Raw genomic sequence first — 16,447 nt, forward strand, 5'->3', positions numbered from 1 at the left:
AGCTTGGAGGGAAGAGTGCATAAGGCCTCCTGGGAATGAGTTTAAGTAGGACTGCTAGGGGAATTTATGCTAATATCTCTCAGAAGGCCTTGGAAAAGGGAACATAGGTAATAGCCTTGTGAGATGTTGGTGAAGATACAGAGCTAAGAGTGCAGGGGAGAGACAAGAATTAGCTTAAGTAGATAGCGACGGATGATGCACATTACATGTATCCAAGGTGTGAACTATAGTTGAATTATAGAGCAGCACAAGTGCTCTAGCTGTAATAAAAAAGGCTGCTGAGAATCTTGGGATGGGGTGTAAAACTTCCTGAAGCTAAAATCACAAGCCAAAAACCATTTGGTTACCCATTCCTCCTTCTGTTTTGGGGGAATGGAGACCTCCAGTCAGGTTACACTCTACCCCCAAGCAATAGGCAAGTCACTCAAAAGCCAAAGCACTTTCTTGGTGAGGGAAGTATTAGTGAGGGAAAACATACCATACCAGTGCTGTCTTCAAAGAGAGCAGCTGCCCACGGGGCTCCTCTTACATGCAAAGAGCCTGGCATTCATTTTGGAAAAACTCTTCCTCTTCAGAGCCATTGTCTTGCTGACATGGCCTCCTTGCACTGGGGAGTGCTTGGGACTGGTTGCACTGTGCTTTCTCTACTCCACCCCCACCTACACCCCTACCCACAAATACACAGAAGATGGCAAACACATAAAGCCAACCAGTGGTGTGAATATAGCAGCCGTCACACTTTATTTCATTGTTTTGTGGTTTGGGGTTTTATTATTATTATTTTTCCTTCTGCTTGAAAAAGAAAAGACATAGAAAAGTTACAAAAGTACTAAAAGGCAACAATACTGGCAGGACATCCCTGTTCCCCACTCCCACCTGGGTCAAGGCAGCCTGCCACACCTGCGAGCTGGCAGACACACCTCTGGGCCCCAGCCCCTCAGCAGCTCTAGCTGAGCAAAGCCTGGGGCTGCAGGGGCTGCTGCCCCAGACATCAGCATGGGGAATGTGCCTCTTCAGACAGGTGTCAGGCTGTGACTGTCCCATCTCCTGAGCACAGGAATTTGGTCCAAAGGGGCAATGCTTCCAGTCCTGCACTGGTCAGCTTGATCTGGCAGCAGCTAAAAAGCTGAGGTGTGCCATCAAAACATGATAAGCAGAGTTTCTGCAGGGGCAGCAGGAGGAATCAGCAGAGGAATCAGCCTCTCTTGGAAAAAGGGATTTGCAGAGAACCACGATGCTCTGCCAGAGGTTCCTCACTGGTAAACACAAGTGACCTCTTGGAGGTGGTGCTGGTGCAGAGGGTGGCCCAGCTATAACAGTCTAGAGCCAAAAAGCAGGTTGAGCTGGGGCAGCATCAGGACAGACATTGCTTCACCACCTTGTCCAGCTGCTCTGCCTGCCAAAGTGAGAAGTGGTTAGGGAGAGAGGAGTGCGGGGTGTGGGATTCAGGTCCCCAAATCTACAGCCTTTGGGCTTTCCCCAAGGGTCTCAGTGAAGGGCCCAGACAGCACCAGTGAATGCTGTGTGGCCTCCTACTGGCAGCAGGACTGACCATTGGTCTCATCCAAAAAGCAGCATCAAAGACCTCCACATTGCAGTAGACTTAAAATCAAAAATTACTTTGTGTTACTCACAGTTGCTCCTCTTGATAGAGACAAGTAATAAACTGCTCACTCCCCTTCAACTCACATACAGGTCCATGGTGGGGAATGCCTAAACAAAGAAGTTACTCTCTCCACCAGGTGCACCAAGAGGAAATGCCTTGTTCCTCTGCCTCAACAAGAGAGGCAAGAGTTTGTTCTGTTAACTTTAGCCTTGTGGCACAAAACAGATACGTGCCTCAAGAACAGATACCAGTCAAACACCAGTGGTAGCAAGTCCTAACTGCCTCAGAACTGTCTATGGAGAAACATCCCACAGCTTTACCCAAACTTCCTTCCTGTTTCTTCCACCAACAGATGGTCATAAAACAAACTGCTTTTTCCCATTCCTTGCTACATCTAGGAATATCTGTTCCACCGATACCAGAAGTCTACCCAAATTTAACAGCTAGCATGAACAAGGGGAGTGGAAAGCTTCTGGAGACATTAAATTGGGTTGGGTTTGGCGCTATCAGTTACCTCCAGTAACATGTTACAGCATCAGGGTATTGGGACAATGCTACAGAGAAGTGCTATGTATCCCAAGAGCACACAGTCACCCACAGGTTCTTCTCTTTGATGATGCTGAGGGGACTGAGGGTGAGCGCTGTGTTTTCCAGGATGGCTGAACACAGACCTTTCATTCTAAACTTTTATTCTAACTCCTGATCTACAAGTGGGAGGCTCATACCTCTCATTTCAATCCCTTTTTTGTCAATATCACTGAATTGCCAGCAGACCATCTAGAATGCACAGCTGGATGTGCCATTACCCCTCCACACACCTCCCTGTCCTAGGGTTTTCCACTTAAGAGAGCTTGATGTGAATGCAATTACAACATTATCAGATTTTGCAAGCAACCCTGCATAGGCTCTTTCTCCAGTCCTGAGCTCACTTCTGAGTGGGAGAAGTGTCTGGTCTATAGCAAAGCACAGTAGACCCAGTTATCCTTGGAAAATTGACTGAACTTGGTTTCACACTCTGATCACTCATCCCTGCTGTCACGCAGGACATACTAAGCGCTGAATCCCTCAGGAATATCTTCAATTACCCCCATTCCCATATTTGACACTGCCTTGGTAGCTGTCCTTGCAGTTTGTGGACCTGACTGGTTTGTTTTGCTCTGAAAGACAAAACTTACTCCCTTTGCCACGGTTCACATATGGCAATGGTAAGAAAACTGGTGCTGCTGCAAAGCTTCCTCCTGCCAGAGCGGCTGTGTGGCAAAGATGTGTCATTGGCCCCTTCTTCTCCCACCCCTCCCCTTGGGCGTCACCACCTCCTCTTCTCCTTTCCAGGCAGGAGGTTGGTTGATAGTTCCTGAGGTTTTCTGGAGAAACTCCTTCAGTAGGCACATGACGGTTCTTCCACTGGAGCTATTGGGCTCAGGGGCTTCAAGGTGCTGAGGGAACGGAAGGCAAAGGTGGATGGATCATACATAAAGTGGGGTGGTGGGCAGCCTCCATTGATGCTCTGCAAAGGAATAAAAAGAGGGATGAAGTCGGTGCTCATATAAGCTGCAAACAGTGAAGTTCTTGTCTTGAGTGCTTTGTCATACCCCTCTCTGGTACAATTACACCTCCTTGAACAGGTTGTCATGCTTGTATTTGCAACAAATGGCACTAATATAAGCATTGCAAGCACTGTGTTCACCTCCTTGCTCCTGCTCTTCAAGAAAAAAGCATGCACACCCCACTCCTCCAGGACTGAGGTCCCTAGGATCCACAGGATAGCCATGAGGCATTCACAGTCCCAGTCTCAGAACAGCATCACTACCAAAATGTATCACAGGGAAAAGCTAAATTCAGAATCACTTGGCCTTGAAGCAGGATCTATTACAATTTTGGAGCAGGGAGACAAACCAAGTAGTCTCTAAAGACTCATTCCTCAGTCCCATTTTTTAACAACTCTCCAGTAAGGATTTACAAATCACCTTTTCTTAAACTCTCAAGTCCCAGGCACAGTAAAACTCTCCAGAGTTTTGGCTCTAGAGTCCACAGTTTAATGAGGAATGGCTGAGAGATGCTTGGAGGAAAAGATCGCACCTGAAGGCCTTACAGCCTGATTTGTACCATGGCTGCTAAAGATCATTCTCTCCCATTTTGCTCCCAGTGTTTAGAGCATGGTCAAAGCAGAGACAGAGTAAGGAGGACAGAAATACCCATGCACTCCCTGCACTGCGTGACAGGACAGAAAAGCTGTTTCCCCACTAGGCTGTGCTGGCACTCATGGGTCCCAGAGGAATCATGGTACCAAAAAAGTGACTCCAGTCTGTTAATTGTGAAGAGTTTTCCTTTTCAGGAACTTTGTTTTCTTTCTTTCCTTATGCAAGCAGAAGTACTAGTGGGGCAGCTACTTCACAGACACCTTCTGGTCAGGAAAGAAGGTCTCACTGTTCTATAGGCCAGCAGAGTTTAGTCATGATCCTGCTGAGTTCACTCCCCAGGAGTAGGTGTGAGCTACTGAGTGCCACAGGCTGGGAAGCTCAGTATCTCAGAAACTCAAACAAGTGTACCCCTACTCTCACCTGACTTCTATCACTGTTGGGAAGCACTTTACCATTTTATTTTGTGGAGGTTAGGAAAAACAACAATGAGAAATGGGTTAGAAAAAACCTAAACACATACAGGTTGGGCAGACAAGTAAATGAGAGCAACACTGCAGAGAAGGACTTGAGGATGATTGTTGATGAAAAACTCAGCATGAACTGGTAATGTGTATTCACAGCTCAGAAAAGCCAACTGTGTCCTGGGCTGCACCAAAAGGACTGTGGCCAGCAGGTCACAGGATGTCATCCTCCCTCTCTGCTCTTGTGAGACCCCACCTGGAGTACTGCATCCAGATCTGGTGCCACCAACATAAGGAGAACGTGAACTGTTGGATCAAGTTCTGAGGATGGCCACAAAGTTGATAAGAGGACTGGAGAAGCTCCCCTACAAAGACATGCTGAGGAAGCTGAAGCTGTTCAGCATGGATAAGGAAATGGTCCATGGAGACCTCATGGCAAACTTTCAGTATCTGAAGAGGGCATACAGGGAAGGCCCAGAGGGACTTCATTAGGAACAGTAGTGATAGGAAAAGGAATAATGGGTACAAATTGAAAGAAGGGAAATCTAGGCTGGATATTAGGAAGTAATTATTTACTGTGAGGGTGAATAAGGTACTGGACCAGGTTGCCCAGGGAAGTTGTGGATGCCCCAACCCTGTCAGCGTTCAAAGCCTGGTTGGATAAGGCCTTGAGCAACCTGGTCTAGTGGGAGATGTCCCTGCCTATGACAGGCAGGGTTGGGACTAGATGATCTTTAAGGTCTCTCCCAACCCCTAACATTCTATGTTAAGACTGGGCTCTGGTGTTATATGACTCCTCATTGCCTTTTCTAGGCCTTTCTTAACTAGAGCCATGGTTTCCTTTGCTCAGCCTGCACAATGGCTCTTCCTCAAAGAATTAGGCTTTCTAGGAACAATTACAAACTTCACCATCTCATCTAAGACAGAGGTTCACTTTGGCACTTCAAAGTCAGGTCTAACAGACAGCTGCAACCTCCTAACAGCACAGCAAGGTGAAGCTTTGATGCCTCCACCTCTACCCTACCTGGGTTTTAACTTGTCATCACAGGACAAGCACACACAAATTTTCACCAAAAGCTTCCCAAATGGTTGGTCTCATCCAACCAGACACAGCAAATCAGAATGAGTTAGGGAAGTGTCCAAAAGCCAGGCCCTGGATGCTGCAGTAACTGCAGCAGGATCTGGAAGCCTCTGCTCCAGGCCACAGTTCATTCCCATGGGGCACCTTCATGTCAAGAAGGGCCTCTAAAAGCCAGTGTGGGCAGCGTGTTCCTGCCTGGTTGGTATCTCCTCTGCAAATTAAGATGGGCACTTGAAAATGGAAAATGCCAACACGGTGCTTGGCATCAGCTGTGCCTGGAGTTTCAGCCAGCAAATCATGCCCTGCTACATTCCCCTGACACCTTGGCCAGCAGCATAAGAAACAAGAGAGGCAGATTTAAGGGCCTTTACTCAATAGCCACCTGCTGTGGGGTTATATATGGTGTGTGCTCTGGCAGGCCTCAGAGCTGGAGGGTAACATAGCAACCCCTATTCAAAGCTAAGGGGCAGAATAAATCAGCGCATTTGTCCTTCTAGAGCAGAGAAGGTCCCCTGCCAGTGCCAAGAGGGAATGGGAACAAAGAACCTGGCAGTCCCCTCCATTTTGAAATGCCAGACAGGATTAGGGAAGGCAGCTGAATCAGTTCATTTCTGGCAGACAGCAGATGAAGAGGTTGGGGAAAGATGGGTCCAAAGGACAGACAAAAGTCATCTACAAAACTCACCAGGGCTTTGGGTGGGAAGGTGCCCTGCAGTTTTTCTCTGGGTCTTCTTCTGGGGCCAGTGTGCAGGGCAGAAAGCCTTCCCAGGGCACAGAACAAGGATTGAGGTGAAGGACAGGGATGTGAGAAGACACAGGAGAATGCAGAGATTCACAGGTGGCCAGGCAGCTGCAAGTAAGGCTCAAACTGCACCCAGTCCTGTCTCTTCATCATGGCATCTCTAAAGCAGCCACAGGATGATGGCTGGCTTTCAAGAACAGCAGACAAGGGCAGAGTCAGAAAGGGCACTAACAGGAGAGGCAGAAATGCAACTGCCCTCATTCATGGCAACACCCTGACCAATCTGCACTCCTTTATAACCCTGAGCAGAACAGGACTGTCTTGCACCTTCTCCCTGACTGACAGGGCAGCACCTCTACTATGGACCTTGTTGGAGGTAAGAAATCTCCAAATCCCTCAATACTCTTCTTGCAGAGGAGCATTTTTAGATTGGAGTTCACATGCTGCTCTAGGGCTGACCAGGGCTGATCTGGCTTAGCCCAAGACACCATTTGGGATCACAGCATGTGGTGGTCTGGCTCCGATGAGCTGCACAAAGCAAAGTTCTGTAGATGTTATTTCCAGAAAGAAGACAGATAGAGCCGGCTGCCAGAGAGGGGAACATGTTCCTTCCACCCAGTTGCTTGGCCCAGCTGCCTCCTGGGAGTCTGGGCAAGTGTCCTAGCCAAACTGCCCTTCTTCTTGGGCACCCAGCCCCAGGTTGCAATACTTGGGACATTGCTTTGACTATTAGAAGGGTGTTAAGAGTGGTTGCTGCTGCAGCAGGTCCCCAGGGAGTTTGCCATAAACCTGCCTGACAGCCCTTGGTGAGCAACCCCAGGCCAGCTCCAGCAGAGGTTCCTCAGAGCACAAACAGTATGTGCTTGACATTACAGGCTTGTGTGTTCACTCTAATGGCATTCAGGCAGCCGGGTAACACGCACAAAACGGAGCCTAATATGGGCCATGTGCTAATGGAAATCATTAACCAGAGCCCTTCATTTGTTAAGCAACGTATTTACACAGCTGGGGAATGGACCAATTCAGAATCACTTGGCTGCCGACAGGAGGGCGCACACGCTCTGTCACACACACCCGCTCCCCTGCACACACTCACCTGCTCTCACACACCTCAGGTTCTCTCCAGTACACAGATGCTTCCTGGTCACTTGTCTATATCCCTCTATGTACACACAGACCTCCTCCTGACTTGGAAATCACAAGGAGAGCTGTCCCTCTCATACAAAGCTAGTCTGCTCATACAGTAACTCAAGTCAACAGGCAGAAACTCCACATCATCCAGGGGAGGGTCATTGCTGGCTTGTGCAGCTCCTCAGAACACAAGGTAGTTTTGGTACCTGCAGACACCCATGCTGCCTCATTGAACAATTTATTTGAACTAAACGAGTTCCTAAGGGAAGTAAGCTCGTCTTACACACATTGTTCAAGTAACGCTGTGCAGACCACCTTGGTCAAGGACACATCTTCACCCAAGTATGTGTGCCTACGTCTTGCAAACCTGTATTATCATCACCAACAGTGTTATCAACTTTAAATACAGGTGGCAAATAAGTAACAGGGTTTGAAACATATCTGAAGCACAGTAAGGAGGAAGCACACCTACAGATAGTGACTGAATGGAGATGCCTCAAAGAGGAGCCTCAAAGAAACCACAGAAGCAATGTAGAATTTCAATCCTATTAGCAGCATTCAGAAAACAGAGAATGAGCAACAGTTCCATAATTCCATTTGTGACATAATTGTATATTTCAGCAAGGAAAAAAATACCTAGGAAGACGATAAACATGTAAACATAAACCTACTACTACAAACTCACATTCCTCCTAGAAGAAAGTCTGTTACCTCTTTGAAGTCTGGGGAAATATCCCTAATGCAGATTTTAACATAATTTTGGTCTCATGATTCCACAGAATCACAGTTCTCCTCTTTGGACAAAGCAAAAGCAAGCACAGCTCCAAGTCTGCTTTCAGCCGTGGGAATGACAATCTGCAGAGGAGGGGGGATATGCAGTTACTCAATACCCAGTCTTCAAAGGGAGTGGTGTGCTAGGGGTGGAAATTAAGCCTTGCTTAAAACTTTTTGGTCCTCCTTCATAAGACCTCTAGTACTCTGGTGGGATTCAAAATCAGATCAGCTTGTGCAGTTTGCCAACCCATCCCTACTCAAGGCCAGTGCAGCACAGGAGTCCCTTCTTTCCTGCACTTGGGCCCCAGTGGTTGGGATATGCTGCTAAACTCCATGTAAAGGATGGTGTCTTCCAGTGGTGGGTGAATGATCCCTTTGCAGTCTGTAGACTCACTTGTTAAAAGTCCTTTGGGATGAAAAGCACCATGTAATTGCAAGTTGTAAAGATGCATCCGATTCCCACCACCACCCTGTGTGGAAAGAAATAAATTGCCAGAATAGCCTTGGCAAAGATAGAACCCTGCCTGAGATTCTGCCTGTTTGTGAGACAGTTGCCTTGCCCAGGAATAGACAGGGCCAGCGGTAGCACCAATAATCAGGCAGAACACAGAGAGAGTAAAGGCTGTCAGACTCCACAGTGGAATATTTACAGGTACACTGCTTTTAATTCGACTTTGTCCTCCTTTCCCTCACCCTTGCCAGGTAGTTAGAAAATAAACACCTCCGCACTTCAATGTGTGAAGCCATCAGCTGTGAGCAAGGGAAGGGAATCCACATGCCTGCTCCTAGGTACATCTGTAATTCAATATAGTTCTGACCAGGCCACTTCCTATCACTTCTGCCTCAGTTTCTCCAGTGCATAACACATACATGTCCTGGTTTCTGCTGAAATAAAATTAATTTTCTTCCTACTGGCTGGTGTATCCTGTGGTTTAGATTTAGGATGAGAATAATGGTGACAGCAACAACTAAAAATATCAGTATATTAAGTAGTGTTTCTATCAAGTCAAGGACTTATCAGCTTTTCATGTTCTCACAGTAAGAAGGCTGGAAGGGCATGAGAAGCTGGGAAACAGCCAGGACAGCTGACCCAAGCTGGACAAAGGGCTATTCCATACCACATGATGGCAGAAACTGGTGTTCTGTCTTCCCAAGTCACTGTTACATAAGATGAAGCCCTGCTTCCCTGAAGATGGCTGAACACCTGCCTGCTGATGGGAAGTAGAGAACAAATTCCTTGTTTTGCTTTGCTTGTGTGCAGTTTTTCCTTTCCCTATTAAACTGCCTTTATCTCAACCCACAAGCTCACTCACTCTTACCCTTCCAATTCCCTTCCCCATCCCTCAAGGGTAGCAAGTTCAGAGCTTCATAGGTCTCAGTTACCAGCTGGGGTTAAGCCCCCACAGTTCACCACTGTCAGGCACCTGGGATGAACTAATTAACACCTAGGTGTTTCAGCCTTCTGAGGAGAGGCGATTTCCTTTCAATTACAGTCTTGCTTCAGGCAGTTTTCATGAAATAGTCGCTGGCAAGCAGGACCAGCTCCTCCAGTGGAGCAACAATTCATATTTAACTACTTCTTCATTAACTCCAGTAGGGCCTCTGACAATTTATTCCAGTCACAGACCTGGAGCAGCAAAAAGAGTAACTTGTTAAAGGCAAACTCCTTTCTCCTGAAAGTCTCTCCTTCACCCCCAGGTTCATATGGCATTTTATTTCAGAGGATAGTTAAAAGATAGACTATGACAGAACTTCATTTTAAGACTACTCTTTTCCCTTCTCTTCCAAGAAAAGAAAAGGTAATTTCCAAATGCTGTTCTGAGAAGGAATCCAAAACTTTGCAGTTCACACTGTTTTCTTATATTTTCCAACAACCTCCCCTAAAAGACTGAAAGTCTTCCACCACCAACATAAGGCTGCCTAACACCTACTTCCTTCTACATCACTGCATTGCAAAGAGCAGTTCAACAGTTCACAAACACATCGCTGTTCCTCTTAGAAAGGTTAAAAAAAATTAAAAAAAATCAAACACTTGCAAATGTGTGTGCAGACTTGTCAGGTGGCAACTACCAGACTTAGAGAGGTGCCACCAGACAGACAACACTGAACGTTTTTGGAAGGTATTTCAAAAGGCCTACCAGATGTTTGCTGGTCACTTGCCCAAAAGGAAAAATAGGCCAGTTTCAGCTGTGAGTCCTTGCTGGCACCAGCATGATAAGCCTTTCTTCTCCTCTCTCTCACATGTCTTTAGATATGCCTTTGAGAAAGCTGACTGCAAGCTTTGATTTTGCCTGCTTGACAACCTGAAGGAAAGAGGCTGCACAAATAAAAGGGACAGATGGGTCATTCAGAGGGGCAGGCTGTCAGTGCTCCATGGCCAAGTTGGGGAACCCACAGCTCCAGGGTCCCAGTGAGGATCATGCTCTGAAGGTAACATAAATCTCTTAGAAACAAGTGAATGAACCCACATTTCCCTACTACTGAGCTGTGTCTTGCCCCCACATTTTCTCCTGATAAGAAATGAATGGCCTGTGCTTCCTGCATACCTGCAGCTGTTCCTGCACATACAACAGGGTCTGCCTGTGCCTGAGCAGGAGGAGAGGCAGGCACAAGAGTAGCTCCAAGCAAACACAGACACAGCCAAAGCACGATCAGGCCCTAAATCTCTCAACTGCATCTGAGTAGACTCTAACAGTTTTGGACTGTACACAAGTGAAACTATCTTGCCTTCTTCCTTCCCACCTTACCCTTTCCAACCCTTGTTGTGTGGCAGGAACATCCTTCCTTCAGAGAGATTGTAGCCATCTGCCTCACAGTCCTTCTCCCCTGGGGCCAGGAACCCCAGGTACAATGCTTCTCACAGAGCCTGCACATGGTGTGTACTTGGCTGTGTGCAGCTTCCAGTTTGCATAAGGCCAGGGTGAGCAGATTCCCTCTAGCCAGGCAGGCTGGCGCAGAGCAGCATGATGCTTTCAACTTACAGGGCACCCAAATTAAAACTGCAGAGTGAGTATTAATTAGCTGAGCACGAGCAGGCTGTGAACACAAGCTGACATAGTGTGCTTGCCTCTGGACAAACCACCCCAGTGTGGAAGCTGAGCACAGGAAGTGGGTGTATTATGGGAGAGGTGTGTGGGAAAAGAGGATTACAGCTCTGGGAACTGGGAGAGGCAAGGGGTGCTAGGTTCCCACAGTCATTGAACAAAAAGGGAGCAGGGAGCAACTGCAGCGGGTCTGGATGCAGTGGTAAAAGAAGTGCCTAAGCTGTCATCTTGAAATTGTGACAGAAAACAGTAGCTCTCAGTGACCCTCTGCCATCCCCTGCATCACTCCCTCTCTCTGCTACATCACCCAGATATGGCCAAAAAGTCATTAAATCTGACCCCCTCTTTGTGAAACATGCCTTGCCACTTTTCAGCCCCTTGAACCACTAGTCATTGATACACAGGGGGGCTGTGCCAGAAGCAGCCTTTGCCATAAAGTCCAATAAAAGCAATGGTAAGTAATGTCTGGACTCAAATATTTGTAACAGTTTTTAACAGACAGAGGTATTACTGCCTTGGCTACACTGGATCCTTCTCAAGACTGAGGAAACTCTGGACAAAGTCTTTTGTCAGGAATTATTCAGAACAAGGGCTGGCATTCTCCAGGACCAACTATCCCTGCAGAAACCTTCAGCAGGCAGCTCACTGGCTAGGTTGGGAGGATCATGAGATACACAAATGGATATTCATGCTCTCTCTTAACAGAGGACCTTCTCCATTTTGCTCAGCAGAGGTGTGCCCATCAACTGGAGACAAGTGCCCACCTAGGAAAACAATGCCAAAAATCTCCATAAGGGACTTCTCCTCATCAAGTAACCCAAGGATGCAACTGGCTGGGGAGGCGAGTCTCTCTTGTCGATTCTAAAGGGCAGGTTCAGGTTTAGGCACTCAGTCACATACTAAAAACAACCAGGAGGGTCTGACAAAATTGTTAGCAACCTGCAGTTTGGGATTTCTCCTGCCTGAGATGTCAGAGTTGTTTATACTCATGGAGTGGTATGGTATGGTATGGTATGATATGAGTAAAGACACAGCTCTAAAAACATGGCTTGAAGTTCTCCTCACCATCTCTCTTCAGGCAAGTCACACTTTCTGCTGGTTTCTCAGTGTAACTCACTCTGAAATTGCAGTCATGATACCTGTCTTCCTCTGGGATGCATCCAGAGTCTGTGATAGAAGGGAGAACATCTGTGTGTATGTATATATGCATCTATATGACACACACACTGTCTTCTGATTTTCACAAATCATTACTTCATGCTGTGCAGCCAGAACCACAGGTTTGAACCAACACCTGCTGTCACCTAGTTTATCTTGCATTTGTGTATAGCTCAGGAATCTGCCTAGAAGGCTCAGGCCAGCATATTTCCTGCTTAACTCCACAATGAAAAGGTCCCTTTGTTTTAGGAGAAGAAAAGCCAGCATGTTTCTCAGTGGCCTTGTAGGATGCAGATATAAGAGATATGAGACAGGGAAGTCATTCGAGGGATCTGGCCCCTGTCCAAGCAGAGGGCGTTCTCAACATTGATAAGATCAAGGCAAAAGCACAAGAGGTTTACGTTCTGTTTTAAAATTCTTATTTTTACATAGCAGAAAACATCTGTCTCATCAGCCAGGTTATCAGATTGGCCTTGAAATCCTTACTTCCTCTCTGCTGGCCCCAACAAGATCCCTTGGCAGGGGCTTGCCAGTTGTGCCATTTACCCACCTACTGTTTCTGAGATAAACTCAGCTCCACTAATCCCATTCAGAGACTGCAGGTAGGAGTTTGTGAAGGAAGAACAAGAATAGGAATAAATTAAAGACTTGTAACCCTCCTCCCAAGCAGGCCTGGAGAACTTAAGACTTGTCGTATTACAGACACTCTGGAAGACAGGCCTAAGCATCCAGAGCTGACCAAGCCTGGTCCAGGGTAGAGGTGGCTACACCCCACAAGTGCACATACAGTCCTACTCTTCCCAGTGCTAAGGAAGTGTCTTCATGTAACACCCAACTCACCATGCAATGATGCCCTGGATGCTAAAATATCCCCACACACGTGCACCCCTCACCCACTTCCAGCGTCTTGCTTCCAGTTAGAGACATTACACTGGCTGACACTTCAGGGCACCAGTGACCAGGTCTGCACACACACATTGCCTACCTCACTGTGCAACACTCATGTAGGCCTATGCCTGCCTCTCACCTTGCACTGATGTGTTCTATGCTACATATATCTATAAAGTACAAATCATAGACATATCACCTCTAATTTATGTCTGCTCACCTGCCCACAGGGGCTGATTGTCTTGTTCCATTATCTTTTGCTGTATGGGAACAGAAGCAAGATTTTTTTTTATATCATTTGCTCTTCACTGTAGGCTGTGACCTCTCACAGCTGCTGTTATTCCTGAAAACATTTCAAACATGATTGAGCTGCTGCATGTTAGGAAAGGTTATTAATCTCTCTAGGTTCTTAGACTTATCACATCACTGTCCCATCATCCTGCTCAAGAACCACTGTGTAAGTGGAAAGGCTGTAGTTGATCACCACCTGAGCTGGCCCATGAGAAACTTAAGTACAGAAAACAACAGCAAGGCGACACCTTAGTGTTAAAACAGCAGCAAAACCCAACCTAGGCTACCGGCTTAAGAAAGACTCCCAAGGACCATGAATATTTTCAAGGGCTGTGTTTCCCTGCCAGAAGGCAAATACAGGTCCCTCCATCTCACCTTCCCATGGCAGACTCTTCCAGCAGAAGAGGAAGGAAGAGCATAGCTGTGATGATGCATGAGAGCACAACACCCTGCATCCTGAAATGCCAGCAAAGCCCCAGGATGTCAAGGCAACCAAAGTATCACAAGGAGGAGGGTATTTTTATAAGCACACATTATCTCAATCACTGGTATCAGCAAGAACCGGATGAAAGTGCTTTGTTGATGCTACTACAAGGTCACCATCTTTCTCACACAAGAGGGAATAAGCACAATCCTTTCTCTGACAGTAGCAGGAGAACTGGAGAGAGAAAGCAAGGATCCTTGCTTCAAATCCTTGGCACAGGCCATTAGGTAGCCTGCCTGCTCCTCAGATCAGTTCACTAACTGCATCTCTGTTAAGCTGTATGCTGTGTGGAGGTCGCTTCCCACAGCAGTTCAGAAAGCAGCTTTTTACCTAAGCAAGAAGGAGCACTTCTCCATCAGGACTCCTCAGGGCTACAGTGACACAAGCAAACTGGTTCACAAGGTGATGTTTCCTGTTCAGACATGTAGACTGTTGCCTGCTGTCTCCTGTAACAGCTCATCAACCCATTTTTTAAGAGAGATCTGTCTTCATTTCTTCTACCCTCACCACAATGGCCAAGTCCCAACAATGAACCTGTGTCACCAGACCCTCAGCAATGGAGAGCCAAGCCTATCACCTCACTTCCTGCTATCACTCTTTGCAAAACGCCACATTCACTAGGGCCTCAGAATAGCCTTTCCAAGTGAACTTATGTCCCTAGTGTGCTCTGACTTCATTACTGAATGTTGGGCAAGAGCCAGAAATCACAGAATGGTTGAGGTTGGCAGGCACCTCTAGAGATAGCTGAGTTCAACCCTACTCCTCTGACCACGGTCAGCAGGAGCTTGTTGCCCAAGACTGCATCCTGGCATGTTTTTACTATCTCCATGGACAGAGATTCCACAAATTTTCTGGGCAACCTGAATGTCCTTCATTTCAGCTTGTGCCTGTTACCTCTTGTTCTGCTGCTGGGCAACACTGAGAAAGAATACTGTGCCAAACATTTCTTGCTGGCTGGATTAAGGTGTTCCTTTCTATGATGAAAGCACAGCATTGTCCTCCCAGCTGCTTCCAGAGCTGAGGCACCTCACCAAGGTATTCTGCCAGGGGGCTGCTGTCTCCTTTCTCGGCTGGGTACACAAAAGTGGGCATTCACAATCACTTGGAAAATGGAAACAAAAATGCACCTTTACCTAACAGCTCTGCCACCACAGACCAACAGGAGACTGAAGTGTCATTATGCTATTGTCAGGGAAGCCACAGGAGTGCCTCAGGTAGCAATGCACTGTCCCAGCTTGGCAAGGCTGGTTAGAAAAGAGTGGATTTTGTACCATCTATCAGAATAGCATGCTCTCAGTTTATTTTAGTACAAGCTGACATGGGTTTAGGAAGCCAAAGGATAATTGTCCTCTCCGATTCTCCAGGGGCACAAGAGTAAGCCACAATAATGAGCTTCAAGTGTCGGAGGAAACCATCCCACTGAGGCATCACTGAAAGCCCAAACTCCACTGGAAATAGCTGCTGTCCAGGGACACCCAGAAAAAAAAACAGCAAAAGCACACGGGGCAGGCATAAAGAAAGGTGATTTAAAAAGTTGCACTAAAACATTGCAGCAGCATTAGACAGTCTGTAGGTCTGAAGGACAGGCACAGTCTGGAAAGAACTTGTGGGGCACAGGACCACACAGCTATACTGAAAACAACCCAAGCAGAAGCATATGACAGTACATAATAGATCAGCATTAATTGTGCAATCAGAAGTAGCAGGTCACTGTGGAGCTGCTACAAGACACAACTGAAGTGCTGTGGCATATGAAGAGTTAGAGAAATACCACCCATCTCTGCACAGGCTTTAGCCAGTCCTATCCACTCCTCCTCCACTCAGACATGAAATTCACCCCCACAGCAGTAATGGGCACAGGCACCCAACAGCTTATAAACAGCAGCATTTCTGGGTACACAAAGGCAGCAGCACTATTTCCTGCTAGGCAAGGTGTAAATCCTGAAGGATCCTGCTCTGTCATTCATCCTTCTTGCAAGCCTATAAATTACTGCAGTGAAAGCAGCAGCTTCATCACAAAGGGTATTTGTTTTCTTCACCTTGCCCTGTTTTGGCCCGTGTATCACATATATCAGGAGGATTGTAATAAGGCTCAATGGACTGAGGTACACCTGCTTTGGCTGCAATGTGCAAGGTCACATATACACAGAATCAGAGAACAGTTTGGGTTCAAAGGGACGCTAAAGATCACCTAGTTCCAAACCCTCTGCCATGGACAGGGACATCTTCTACAGAACCAGGCTGCTGTGAGTGACCATCCAAACTGGCCTTGAACACTTCCACAGATGAGACATCTACAGCTTCTCTGGGCAACCTGTTCCAGTGCTTCACCACCCCCACAGTAAAAAATTTCTTCCTAATATCTAAACTAAACATACCCTCCTTCAACTTAAAGCCATTCCCCCTGATCCTATCACTACAAACCTCCTTAAAATGTTGCTCTCCAGCTTTCTTGTAGCCCCTTTTAGGTACTGGAAGTTGCTATAAGATCTCTTGCCAGAGCCTTCTCTTCTCCAGGCTGAACAACCCCAATTCCCTCAGCCTGCCTTCATAGGATAGGTGTTCCAACCCTCTGATCATCTTGGTGGTCCTCCTCTGCACTCATTCCAAAAGATCCATGACTTACTTGTGCTGCAGAGCTAAAGA

The 16,447-nt window shown here is 46.9% G+C and overlaps 1 protein-coding gene across 3 annotated transcripts in view; it reads right to left on the reverse strand.

The window, feature by feature from the left end:
• Positions 1-713: 713 nt before the first annotated feature.
• Positions 714-16,447, reverse strand: part of LOC139668434 (uncharacterized) — a 59,044-nt gene continuing 43,310 nt past the window's right edge. For all 3 annotated transcript variants that reach the window (XM_071548031.1, XM_071548030.1, XM_071548029.1), the window contains one exon: positions 714-3,113. In XM_071548031.1, coding sequence (XP_071404132.1) covers positions 2,985-3,113 — 129 coding nt within the window. In that variant the 3' untranslated portion in view covers positions 714-2,984. The remainder of the gene's footprint in view (positions 3,114-16,447) is intronic.

This window comes from Pithys albifrons, chromosome 2, assembly GCF_047495875.1.
Source record: "Pithys albifrons albifrons isolate INPA30051 chromosome 2, PitAlb_v1, whole genome shotgun sequence".
Lineage (NCBI taxonomy): Eukaryota > Metazoa > Chordata > Aves > Passeriformes > Thamnophilidae > Pithys > Pithys albifrons.